General features: G+C 37.9%; 1 protein-coding gene across 2 annotated transcripts in view; it reads right to left on the bottom strand.

The window, feature by feature from the left end:
* The window catches only part of LOC139156581 (protein FAM228B-like), a 37371-nt gene that overhangs the window by 9451 nt on the left and 13500 nt on the right, over positions 1-14420 (bottom strand). Inside the window, exons 4-8 of one of the 2 annotated variants that reach the window (XM_070732392.1) lie at positions 13856-13960; positions 12291-12413; positions 10504-10578; positions 7461-7658; positions 1371-1448 (exon numbers count right to left, since the gene is read on the bottom strand). In XM_070732392.1, the coding sequence (XP_070588493.1) occupies positions 1371-1448; positions 7461-7658; positions 10504-10578; positions 12291-12413; positions 13856-13960 (579 nt within the window). Of the gene's footprint in view, positions 1-1370; positions 1449-2902; positions 3649-7460; positions 7659-10503; positions 10579-12290; positions 12414-13855; positions 13961-14420 lie in introns of those variants that run through there. The other variant, XM_070732393.1, reaches the window with a different exon arrangement.

The following is a 14420-nucleotide window of genomic DNA, read 5'->3' as shown; positions in this document are numbered from 1 at the left end:
TGGAACACTGCTATCATGTCTCCCCTAGTCCTTTTCATTAAACTAGACATACTCAGTTCCTGCAACCATTCTTCATGTTTTAGCCTCCAGTCCCCTAATCATCTTTGTTGCTCTTCTCTGTGCTCTTTCTAGAGTCTCCACATCCTTTTTGCATCATGGCAACCAAAACTGAATGTAATTCCAAGTGTGGCCTTACCAAGGCTTTATAAAGTGGTATTAACACTTTACGTGATTTTGATTCTATCCCTCTGTTAATGCAGCCTAGAACTGTGTTGGCTTTTTGGCAGCTGCTGCACACTGTTGGCTCATATTTAAATGGTTGTCCACTGGGACTCCAAGGTCCCTCTCACAGTTACTACTATTGAGCAAGGTACCACATATACTATATCTGTGCATTTTGTTTTTCTTGCCTAAATGAAGAACCTTATTTTATTCACCATTGAATTTCATTTTGTTAGATAGAGCCCAATGCTCAAGTCTGTCAAGATCCTTCTGTATTTTGAGCTTATCTTTCTGGAGTGTTGGCTATTCCTGCCAGTTTGGTGTCATCTGAAATTTGATAACTTCCCCATCTAGCCATTCATCCAAGTCATTGATGAAGATGTTGAAGCATATTGAGTCTAAAATAGAGCATTGGGGTACTCCACTGCATATTTTCCTCCATGGAGATGCAGTTCTATTGAACACTACACATTGAATGTGGTGGGGCATAAGTACTTGTGCATATATCTTACTCTACTTGAATATTTTATCACAAGATGAAACTAGTTGTGTGATATGTTCTAATTGCTCTGTAAGACCATATAAATTATGTAAATTATGCTCCAGCAATTACAAGCAATAAACATTTCAAGTGTGTAAAAATAATGTCTTTGTCTTCATGGTTCTTCCCTCCTATGCTCTTAGAAATTACAATTCCACTGTTGACCTCACCCGATTCCTAAGAGATCAGTAAGGGGCGTGCTTAAATGCACCAGCATGCCTACCATACATGTTTCCCTCTTATTAGTACCCATCTCTTGTATATAAACACCATTATATCTATACTACCAATACGTACTTGACAAAATAAATAAAATAAGTCTATTCTATCCAAGCAGTCTGAAACTGGGAACTATAAGAACTACATATCCTCTAAAAATGGGAAAGGGAAAAGGCTGGAACCTTCACAGGAAAGGCAAGACCAGCTTTGCAATGATGGTAGCCAGGAGGCTAATCCCAGAACTACCCATTCACTTGTGAGCTATTTTCCACCTCTTCTTTTAAAATCTCTAACCCAAGTCTGTCCTTCACAAGTCCAGTCCAGAAGATTAAGAAAAAGAAGTCAACAGGATCTCATCAGGAAAATTGGAATGCACAGCCTCTCTCACCTTCCACAAGTCTGGAGTAGTCTTCAGGAAGAAAGGATCATAAGATGATGGACTATAACTTTCTAAAAATGCACCTCCCTAAGTGAGTAGAAAGAGCATTTGGTGAACTTGTGGCCATCACATATTATTACTTCAGAGTAGAGAATTAGTATTTCTTACACAAATTACTTTCATATAGTCCCAATTTTCATAGCATTTTATGAAACGTCTTTTCATAACATACAATAAAATGAGTTTATTTCTATCAGCAATGTGATTCAGCAACACTGAATCAGGATATTTTTATCCATTTTAGAGGAAAGAGGATTTATTCAAGCCAATACAAAAAAACAGTATTTCAGTTACTACACAAGCTGTATTAAATGAAACCCTAACACCTTTTCAGCATTACCAAGGTTGATATTTTCAGAGGGCAATTGCCCTTTGCCTATAAATTAATGGACTCTTAGAATAAATTTTAGTTATTCAAGATAAAAAGGACCAAATTACACTTTGCACAAAGCATATTTTTAGAGGGCTATATTTTAATCACAAGAGAGCTTTCCACTCCTGAACAAGGAGCTTTTGTCCAATCACCCTTGACCAATAAAGAATTTCTATTCTATTCTATTCTGTCCTACTCTACTCCTATTCATGTGTATGGGGAAGAAGGTTAACTATTTCCTCTCCATCCTTCCTACCACACTGCAGAAAAGATTTCCAAGAAAAACAAAATATATGTGTTTGTTTAGTGATATTTTCAGCAGGTAAAAAATGTAAAGGAAATGTTTAATCATTCCCTTCATATATGCCATAGTTCTGATACTAATAAGGCAAAACGTAACTTCTTTTTCTGAAAAAGAAAAAGGATACGATGACTAAAATAAATTTAAATATAAGACATAAGTTTGGAATGATGGTTCAGTTTTAGAATGAAAGGCAGGCCACATTAAAAATGAATTTTTATTTGTTCAGAGTTCATTTGTAAGACATATTTTAATATCTGAACTAAAGAGCCTTGCAAACTGCACTTCTAGGGATGGGCTAGCATTCTCCATTACAAAAACAAGGCAGCCTGACTTTTTTTGCCTATTATACAGTATATAGTTTTATCATTTTTGCTCCAATCATTATGAATGAGTGTAAGTGTATGGTTCTTAATTGGGTATTTTAATATTGGACTTTTGAATCTATTTTTGTACTTTTATATTCTGTAAGCCTCCCTGAGCCTTTGGAAAAGGGCAGCATATAAGTCCAATCAATCAATCGATCGATCAATCAATAAAAATACATACATACATACATATGACATTGAAGCCAAATCCATTGACAGTGATGAAATTTTCCATACAGCTGGATATCTTTAATAAATAATCCCAGGTAAGATTTTTATGTTATGCTTTATATATATTTACAGAAAGTATATCCCACTAAACAAAAAATATAGCATATATTCCTGTTTGAGAGTTCACAGCTTTACAAACAATAAGAGAAATAACAATACTATTATGTAGGCAGACAATACATAATTATACAACCTCTTGGGGGGGGGGTCATTCCATGGTGCTTAAAATACAATTAGAAGTGATTCCTGAGTCTCTTAAGCCAACAGTAATTTTCAATGAACATTTAGGAAGCATTACAACCATAAACAGTTGAATCTGGACTACCGTAGAAAACTGGCTTTATTTATGGGCCAGAGCACTGAAGAAACCCAAAGCATCTTCTGTCTTCAGGGATATTTAACACTATCACTATTCTTCTGCCGGGCTTGATACCTTCTTTGTGACTGGATAGGTGGAAGTACAGGGAGGAAGAAAGGGTTATGGGAGTGATAAGCACTGAAGTCACAACCATATTTTGGTTCGGAGTCTGGAGGATTTTGTGAGGCCGAAGAGATATCTGTGGCTGAAGCTGCAGATGATTGAAGGACAGGAGATGAGGTAGGGGGAACCTCAGGTTTTGGGAGCGGTGGCAAAGCATTTGGAGAACTGGTTAGTTCTGTGGGGGACAGCTGTAGGAAAGGTGAAGGGAAAAAAATAGAAGGGGAATGGAGGTAAGGGGGGAATGGAGGAAGCAAATGAAAGAAATGAGATGGAACAGACGGAGGAAGTAAGACTGAGGGGAGTACGATAATTGGAGGGGAGGCAGATGGGGAGATGGAAAGGAGAGAGAAGGGAAATGGAGGAAGAAAAGAAGGGAAATAGGAACTATAGGGAGGACTCTGGGACTCAAAAAGTGGATGAAATGGAGGAAGGAGCACACATAATGAGACGGAGGATCCTGGAGCAGAAGACGCCTGGTAGAAGGAAAAATAGAAGGAAAGTAGAAAACAAATGTATGAGCAGACAAGCACAGAATGTTAAAATACTGTTAAATAACAACAACAACAACAACAACAATAATAATAATAATAATAATAATTTATTAGATTTGTATGCCCCCTCTCTCCGAAGACTCGGGGCGGCTCACAACAATAGCAACAATGTAACAAATCTAATACCTTAAAAGAAAGTCATGGATAAATTTCATTCTTTCTTACTGCCAAATGGTAGAATGCAGTTTTATATACAAATCCCATCCCAAGTGTTAATTAGGATGTACATATACAGAAATGGCACACACTTTCTAATTATTTATTATCAATCTTATTTTTTCATACTTGCAAAACTCTATTTTTGCCTTTTGAGGATTATTCATTGATATTGCCTCTGAGACAGTACATAACGGGTAGAAAGAAAAATTTATCCAAACATTTCAGGACAATAAATATAGCAAATCAGGAGCCCAAGAAAAACAGAAGTCTAGTGTGTGATCTGCATTTACATATACCAAATGGAGATTAATCAATTGTATACACACACTTACACACTCGAGTGTATGCATTTTCAGTAATTATCATGTCTGTGGGAATGGAAGAGGACTTTGCTGAGCAAGGAGTTTCGACTCCCCCAGGTCAGACCCTAGGAATTTTATTATGAGGCTCAAAATTGATTGATGGCAGTCCTCCAATTGAAAAATCTGGCAGTAAGTAAAATAACTTGACTAGTTTTGACTTTCTGAGATTATATAGGTAATCCCCAAATTATGACCACAATGAGCCCAACATTTCTATTGCCAAGCAAGGCAGTTGTCAAGTGAAGTTTGCCCCATTTACAGCCTTTTTGCCACAAGCGTTAAGTGTATCACTCCAGTTATTAAGAGAATTTGGCTTCCCCATTGAATTTTATTTATTTATATTTGTCAAGTACTTATTTTTAATTTGATTGTTAGGTTGCAAAAGGTCATCAGGTGATCCCAGGGCACTGCAACCACTGCAAACACATCCCAAACATTCAATTTTTTTGATTGTATGACCATGGGGATGATGCAAAGGTCAGATGGGTGAAAAACAGTCATAAGTCACTTTTTTCCAAACCACTGTAACTTCGAACTGTGACTAAACACATGGTTGTAAATTGAGGGTTACCTGCACTCTATGATCAAAGCTGTGCAATGAGTCCATGAGGGCAATTTAAATTCAACTTTCTATATCTGCTGGTTCAAGTCTTATAAATGGTCTTTTCTCCCATTCTGCAGTTATGAGTTCCATGCACTTCACTGATGCTGTAGATTGGAGTGAAGAATCCTGCTCGGTTTGCTCTGCGTTATGGTCCCTTGTCTTTTCTTACAGGCAGGCAGATATTTTCACAGATACTGTAGATGCTGCCTTCACATTAATCTTGCCACTACATTTTTGCTCCTTGGCATAGTCTTTGGCACAGATTCAAATGTTTGAAGGAAAAAAATTCAACCATTCATCTCGAGGAACCCGAAAGAAAATTAATAATTTGGATAAATACATTTGGCTAAATGCACTAAAATATATCCCAGAGGAAGTACCATAAATGTTTTTTTTCTCTAAAACAGATCTTATAGAAGAAAAAATATGTAACTTTCCCTTCCACATTTTACTTTCCACCCGTATACAGAAAAACAAACATAACAGAGAGTCCCAGGCTCACCCTGAAGTGCAGCAAATGCCAGTGCATGCAAATAAGCACCTATTAAGGGTCAGGATACCAAAATAAGATATTCCTGCATACAGGCACCTTGTTTCACTCTAAGTGAAAAAATAAAATAAAATCATGCCTTTGGTTAGTGGAAATCCTACATTTGTCTAGTCAACCCGGGTAATGCTGAAGGTTTTTTACATGAAGGCATCACCAGAGGTCAGTGAATTCTCAGAATATATTATATACAATGACCCTCTCTGCGCAGGCTTCATTTCCTCCATTTCCAATTATCTCTGCCTCACTTTAAACTTGCACTTTAAACTCTGTTCCAATGTGGAATGGGAGAACTCAGTGCAGCCCTCTCGGAGAGGCCACCTTGACCACCACCAAGTCACCTCTTCCAATTCACCCTCACCAAAGGACAGCAGCAAAGGGCCAACTCATTGTTGTCAGCTGGAGGAGAAGAACATGTTGAAGATTAGCCATCACTGAAATAGGTCTAAGACAACTCAGCACAGCCAGCTCACCAGTGCTAAGCTGTGTTTGACAACTCATCGCCACCAAGTAACCACAGGACAAGTCCACATGGCCAAATTGTCACGGGGACATGCTGCAGGTGGAGGGAGGGAGAGCCAGGTTGGCAGGTGAGCGAGTGGGTGGGCAGAGCACAAAGCAATGGCCAGGGCTTTCTTATTTTCACACACCCCATTTGACACAATGGACCAGGATAGGCGGCGGCAGTAAAGGGCTACCAAAATTTTTACTACCACACTGTGGGCGTGTGCAAATTGGGTACTCTGGGGTGGAGCTCCATTTTCGCTACGCCACTGCATTCCCCACTGTCTGGGTAGCAGCCCATCCCTGGGCGGCGGGGAGGCGATAACAGCACAGGGAGTCCCATTTTCACACATACCCTGCTGCTACTACTGTCCCCAGCCTCTTCAGCCTGGAGCTCAGTACAGACACTGCTGTTCTATCCACCCAGTTGCTCACCTGCCAAGCTGGCTCTCCCTCTGTTCACCTGCAACACGTTATCCCCGTGGCAAGTTGGCCATGTCTGATTGTCCTGTGGCGACTTGGTGGTGGTGAGTTGACAAAGGCAAGTTGGCACGGCAGAGCTGGCCATGCCAAGTTGTCCTAGACCAATTTCAGTAATGGCTAATCTACGACATGTGTGTCAAAAGTGATATACCATGGCTTCATCATCACCTGACAACAATTGTTCTCGAAGGCATACCCCATTCTTGCGGGATTTTAGGGGCTTCAGAGGCTGCGTGAGAATGTGGTGTGCTCTCACATAGCTCACATAACCCTCCAGAAGTCGTTCAAAAGGACTGTGCTCTCATACAGCCCCGAGAGCCTCTGAAAATTGCATGGGAATGAGATGTGTTTTTACAGTTTCATGGGAGAGCATTCTCCAAAACTGCTTCAAGAATGAAGATCTTGCGCAACCTGGGGCCACTAGACTGCAAGGGCATGTCAACAGAAAGAGAGCACCACTTGAAGATAAGTGTCATGCAGGAGATCTTGAAGTGCCGCATAGTGGGGGCAATTATGCCAAGGCTTATGTTCTTGGGGAATGGCGAGAGGTGGATTTTTTGAGTGGCAGCAGTGGCATTAGCAATAGCACTGAGACTTATATACCGCTTCATAGTTCTTTACATCCTTCTCTAAGCACTTTAGAGAGTCAGCATATCACCCCCCAGCAATCTAGAGTCTCATTACGGCTGAGTGTGAGGCATCTGCTTCCCAGTCTCAATACTGAATGCTACTGTTGAGTATGGCCTAGATGTGGGGGGTGGGGAGGGAGGGAGGATAGAGAATTGTTTATTTTTGATTGACACAGCAATCAAAGAATCAAATTAGGTATTTTCCCAATTTTGACACCAAGGTCAAAAAGGTTTGCTACTATTGCTCTTATATATTAAAATAAAAACTAAATGAAATTCTAATGGTGTTATTCTAATTTGGCACAATAAAACAACATATTTCCTGAGATTTTACTATTAAAATAATTATAACTTCTATAAAAAACTAGTTATAATTTCAGTTTCATCCGAAATCACAAATCCAATAGTTTTACAAACAGCTTCCCAATATCTTGTAGTAATAATACCTTTTCATTACAATAATTTAGATAAAGGGAGAGCTGTTTTCGCTTCCTCTCTTCTATTTCTTTGCTTGACTGGTTGTCAACTTTGTCCTGAATTTTCTGAAGCAGAGGTCTTGAAACACTTTCAAACCATTTCTTGTACAGCATTTCCCTTCTCCTTAGAGCTAAGAAATCATTGTGCTTCAAATACCTGTCTACTTCCTAATTAACAGAGAAACTATTGTTAACAAAGGTAGTTTTTGAATAAATAATAAACTTTTAAAACAAATCTGACAGTATAAATAATTCATACAAATTGAGAAAGTCTAATAATAAATATTTCACACATTAAAACATCCCTCCAAAGATAACACTTGCATATACAAAATATATATCGTTAGTGCCCACGTGCCCATGTGGTGCCTGCCTTGCACCCCAACTGAGCTGCTGCTTCCTGCCTACAGGTAAGTCATGGTCGCGCTAGTCCCTTCCCCACCCCCGGAGCTTGACATGGGCTCCCTACCATCTGCACCAGGCTCGCGACCTTATCTTCCTCTCACAGTTGGTGGCTGAGGGGAAAGCATGCCAGCACCCATGAGGAACAACGCTTGGAGCAGTTTTGGAGCTTGTTAAGGACAGGACTGCTCCTCGGCCCCAGCTACGCATTTTCAAGCCTGGGCTATTGCAATAGCTTTCCACTTCAAGCAACCCGGGCTTGGAAACACAAGGCTGGAGCTGAGCAGCGGTCCTCCTCCTTAAATGCTCTAAAACTGCTCCAAACGTCAGTTCCTTATGGGTGCTGAAAGTACCAGCCTTTAACCTGGCTGTTTCTCTGTGCCTGGCTTTTTGGCATGGTCCCAAAGTGCTGTGCTGCAAAAGACAAAAGACTTTCTCTCTCTCTCTCTCTCCTAGCAACAGAGCGGGAAAGAGAAAACAGATCACCCAAGAACACGTGGAAGGTTCCATCATGTGCTCTCCAAGTCAGCGGCTGCTGCTCTCTCTCCCCCCCCCCTGTTTTTGCCTGGGAAAGAAAGTCTGAACCTGAACTTTCCCAGGGCCCTAAGGGCCGCCCCCCCCCCACCGGCCACCCACTGAAGCTCCCCATTCTCATTTCCCCTAGTCGCCGTGAGGTAAACACATAGGAAATCCTAGCTATAGTTTACTTGTGAGCACCACTGGCCTTTCTCCCTGCCTCTCCCGGCCAATGTTGCTCACAAGTAAACTGAGGCTCCTAAGGGGGATTGAGCAACCCCTCCGGCTGAGAACATTGCTGGCAGCCACTTCTTGCATTAGGAGGTCCATGCTCTTCCTGCTGCTGCTTGGCTTCCTCAATGCACAGAAGCAGGAAATGGCGAGAGACAAGAGAGAGTGATACCAGCGGCGCTGGGTTGCACTGGGGAGCACGAAGGAGTTCCAGTCCGCATGCCTGCCCTGCCACAAGGTGGGTGGGTGGGTGGGTGAGTGAGTGGCTGGGAGGGGAGAATTATTGGCAAATGGCCGAGCAGGCAGAGAGCTTTGGAAGACGTGGAATGGGGTTTAGCATGCCTTAGGCCAGTGTTTCCCAACCTTGGCCACTTGAAGATATCTGGACTTCAATTCCCAGAATTCCCCAGCCAGCGAATGGGAGTTGAAGTCCAAATATCTTCAAGTGGCCAAGGTTGGGAAACACTGCCTTAGGCAACGACTTGGATGACTTTGGGCCAACCCAAAGAAAGAGGAGGAGGAGGCAAGGGCAAGTGGCAGAAGTGGCTATTGCACACTGATAACAAGATAATAATAATAATAATAATAATAATAATAATAATAATAATAATAATAATAATAATAATAATAATAGAAGATTTGTATGCCGCCCCTCTCCGAAGACTCTATATATAGGATACAAATGTAGGGCCCAAAATTAGGACAAACAATGAGGTTAATTTCTTTTGGATACTAATAGGAATATCAACCTCATGCAACATCTTCTATGAAATTGGTATTTTCTGGACAAAACATTCCCTTTGGTTTTCAGGCAAATTTTGTTTTCTCTAATGTCAATACACCAATCAGAGAAACGCCAAACCCCATGCCTAGCTGGAAGGAGGCAGTCCTGCATAAACCTTGAAGATCACCACCTTCTTCTGACTCCTCTTCAATAAGTATCAGCATGTTTGCATTGTATTGTTTTCTAATGGAAAGCCCCACTTTACTGCTGCATTACCTTGATCCACCTTTCCCCTTACTGAGAAGTAAGGTAGGAACTGAGAAGGTGATTCTGTTGGGAGAAAAATGTCCTTGACTACCAATAAAGAGAGTATATTGGCACCGGGACAAGGAAAGAAGACACGGATAACTCCAAAACCCATCTTTTTTAAAATCCAATTTGTATCCATCCTTTCCCCACCCCACCCCCACTTTTTCCTTCCAAATCAAGCTCATAACCTTCAATTAACCTAAATAAAAAACCAATAGTTATAAAGTCTACATCATCCTTCCCCAATTTAAAGCCCTCCAGATGTCATGTCCTACAGCATAGGTGTCAAACGTGTGGTATCACATTGCCATCACGTGATGTTTCCTGATGCTTTTCCCCTTCATGGAGCTTGGGTGGGGGTTCCTACGAATGATGCGTCAGGCCCACGGGCCGCCATTTTAACATCCCTGCCCCACAGCTGTCAGCACTGCAAGCCATAATGACCAACAACAGGCCATTATTCCTTGGAAAAGCTATGATTTATAGCTAAAAAGTAAAAGATCAGATGTAAAAGACACTTCAGTACTGACAATTTGAGCTTGTAACAACTTCTTTTTTAATGACCAGGAACAAAATTGTTTACAAACTTTTTCATTTGTGTTATTTTTGTCAAGAAATTACAGATATTGGGAGAAGGGGGAAGACTTAACACTGATGTATTTATTCTTATTTTTATAGAAAATTGTTATTTTACAATAACATTTTCTAAAGTCAAAAAACAAGGTAGTCTCTTCCTACATGGTGGTCATGGGTATGGACTCCTGGTCTAGGCATGTTTATATCTTTCTCAATAATCAGAAAGTTACATTGCAAGCAATGTTTATTTCTTACCCTTATAAAGCAGCTTTCTCTTTCCAGCAGCAACTGAATGGGTCCAATAACATCCTGGCTTTCATTAACTAAAGCCTAATAAAATATCAGTAAAATCTGTGAAAGAGAACTACTATATTAAATATACTTTAAAATAATTTTATAAACAGATCGGCTTTATATGATACAATGAATTCCATGCCACTGAAAAGAAACGCAAAATAAAATTACATTAAAAGCCTTATTTGAAATTTGTGTTGGTGCATAATGATGCTACTATATTTTAAGGATGGCAAATTACTGTATGTTTCTTCAGATGTTGATAAATTACAAGTCCCAAGAACCAACACACTGATCAGGCTAATTTTTCAGAGATCCAGTATGGTCAAGTGATTAAGTTATTAGACTGGGAACATGCGTCCCAGATTCAAATCCACCTTCAATCAGAACAGCTAGAATTGTCTTTCAGCCCAACCAACCTCATATTGTCGTTGCTGCAGGGAAAAAATGTTATATACTATCTTGAACTCCTAAAGGAAAAATGGGATGAAAATGTAACTAAAAAATAAATAGCTGGAGAAGCACAGGTAGATTGAATCCCTAAGTAGATTTTGAATTTCAGTATAATAAAAGTGATGACAAAAGCCGTTATTACAGTATTATCACCTGAACTGTAGCAAAGTTTTAAAGAATATTTGATTTTGATTATTAGAAATGTCAATTTTAAATGTTTTTAAATCCCTGAAATAACTTGGAATAAATAAATATTCATAAATTTTGCAATAAAAGTTTTAACAATATGTTGCCCTAAACTTAGCAAATTCAGTATAATTCTATTATGCTTTATATATACAATGATAAAAAGTAGCAATTAGAAAATCTGCCTTAATATGCCGTAACTGTTTTCTTTACTCTTTATTACTGTAATAATATATGATTTTCTATATGTATCACCAGTAAGTTATTAAATTTGATAAATTAAATATGCATATTAAAATGTTTAAATTAAATATTTAAAACAATATTTAATATTAAAACAATATGAAAACCAGTCTAAAACTCTAATGATTAAACTGAGAAAAGTCATCTTCACTTCTCTTTAAAAAGCCAAATGAACCAATCTCAGTTTTGATCATGAGTAGTAGTTAGACTGAGGGCAGTATTGAAGAAATTAGACAAGGTGAATAGGAGTTTGATGGCTATTGATAATCATATTCAGAGAAAATAATTATTGGAAGCAAATTAACAAAGTGACTATGAAAGGCTATAAGTGGGAGGACCCCATTACTAAGTATTTTATTATTATCTATGACAAAGAAAGAGAACATCTTCAGCAGTTCGTTGGGGATCTGTTGCTGGAGAAAACCCATATTAGGGAAAGATGATGAAGCATTCCACTGGCATCTCTGTGAAAGACATCACAAGCAAAGCTCATTTCTGTAGAGATGTAGGCTATGTCCACACCTTTACCATCTGTGGATCTGCATGTTAGAATATAGATATATTCTAGCATGATAGATCTATTCAAATCAATTATGTAATTTAAGAAGTGTTGTAAAATGCAACCACAATATGAGAAAGCGACTGTGACTGCATTTTGATTATGTTATAACCCTTTTGTAGTAAGAGCAGACAGGAATTCAATTTCTTCTAATCACCAACAAACACATTCAATAAACTGCATGGAACTCAAAGAATGGATTGCTTGCCTTCTAAGCTTTTTTTAAAATATGCACTTTCCTATGAGGTAGAAAAACATCACAAGTTATAGATTTTTGTCTCTATTCAGTGCTCCAATACATTGGTACCTGTGCAATGGACAAGTGCTTCTGTGTTAGCCAACTCTCTGAAGTTTTTGGCTTTTCAGGTTGACTTCTTTCGTAAACCTTGCTCTGTGATTTACTCAGGATCCTAGTAACTCCTGGAAGAGTCTTATTAGAACAATGAAAAGAATCCAAGTGAATGAATGAAAGAAACTTTTAGCTGCCCAAAATCAAACCTATACAAAGAATACCATTGGATGTATTTTACTTTCAAATATCAGTTCAAATTACAAAACTACAATATATTGTGGGTTCCGTTTAATTTCTATCATAGGTCTTTTAAAAAACCCTTAAAATGAAAAACAGCATATGTAGATAATCATAGAATTTCTGCCCATAAAGGAAGGAAAGCAAATATGAAAATAAATTAAATACTCAGCATGTGATTGAATATTGAGCAAGGAGTAAGACAGAGGTAGGTTGGGTTTTCTTAGTTGCTTAATATGTTTACGGACAAATATATAAGGAATGTTTGTGGTGGTGTTAAAGGTTATTTTACTTGAACATGCACCTATTTTTATTATGCAAAAAATGGTATTTTATTAGTTAAGAATTAAATTTTTTGTAGTGAATGTATATAAACAATAATATACACTGAAAACATGGATCTGAAAATTAGTATACCAAAGATCAATGAATTAACAACTGCAAATTATAACAAAATGTAAAAAATTATGGCAAGTAAATGAATTTGTATACCTTAATAGAAAGAAAAGGAGAAAATGGATATTTAAATACAAATAGAAAACTAGTAGTGGATAGTCCATGGTTTGCAATAAAGAATGAATGTTTGTCAAAGAAGCATGTACCACCTTGTTTTATGGAAGTGAGAATTATTATGTCAAGATGAGATAAAAGTAAATAAAATATAGTAGGAATAATTTGAGCTGAATGAATGTTGATTGAATATAAAAGCAAAAAAACAGGAATGAAAGAAGTATTAATGGTATATATTCTTTATCGGAATAAAGAAATACCCAGGCAATGCCAGGTCATCAGCTAGTATTTATTTTAAAATGTTTATTTTTTTCTAGATATGATGAGCTATTGTTACTCACATCAACAAAATGCAATAAATTTAGAAATGGATGGAGTCAATGATGAACATTTGAAGATTTGAACTTTTAAAGATAGAACTGTATGGCGATCTTTATGTTATAGACTGAGACCTGACAGATAATGGCTTTTCTAAGGCCATGTAATCTGTTTGTGGCAGAGTCAGAGTCAAATTACGGTTAGTTATCTAGAAATCTATTTGGATGTAGTATCAATGGGCCTTAATCCAACATAATGTTAAGTTTGTGTCTTTAGTCATACTTTTCCTCAATAGGAACATTTAAAAATGAGAATGTATTCACTTAAATTGAAAAAGTATGTATTAGAAACATTAGCATCAAGTATTATATTAGAACTTTTATGATTATTAACTAGATTTTTAAAAATATGCCTAAAATGAAACTCTGCTTTTTCTCTTGTAGATTTCTACCATTAAAATATTTTTCTGATGATTCTGCACTGGAAACTATTGATATATTCACATTCAAACCTACTTGCTTCATATCCGGCATCAATTGTTCCATTTGAGCTCTTGGGCAACGAAGTCTTATCAGCCACTCCAAATCTGCACTCTCCTGCTTTGGCACTCTTGTATAGTCCTAATGTTAGAATGTTAAAATAGGTTGTGCTTGTTGCTTTGTGTTTTCAGAAAATAATATATTGGCCCTCTTTATTTTCACACACAAGTTACCAAGCTGTATCAACTTCCAGTAACTCACTGTTAAAATGAAACCCTAAAGCAAATAAATGATGTGGGTTACCAGAATGTTGATGTGCACAGAAAGAACTTTTCCAGTATTATGTCATAACTAGTAGTATGATATACTGTAAAATGATGTGGTCTATTTATTTTTTTATTTTGAAAAACATGTTGAAAGCTAATACAACAGCTATTAACACAAAGCTAAGAAAACAGAAAAACTTTACTACACAAATGACATTTATTCAGCAGGAAAAGGCATTTTTCTATAAAATAAATATTTGGAGGTGTCCATCTTCATATGTGGTGTAGATCAGTAGTAGGTTCTAAAACTCTTCACTACTAGTTTGCTCGTGCAT

Source organism: Erythrolamprus reginae, chromosome 1 (genome assembly GCF_031021105.1).
Source record: "Erythrolamprus reginae isolate rEryReg1 chromosome 1, rEryReg1.hap1, whole genome shotgun sequence".
NCBI lineage: Eukaryota > Metazoa > Chordata > Lepidosauria > Squamata > Dipsadidae > Erythrolamprus > Erythrolamprus reginae.
Note: the sequence above shows the minus strand (reverse complement) of the source record. Positions and strands in the feature narration are given on the sequence as shown.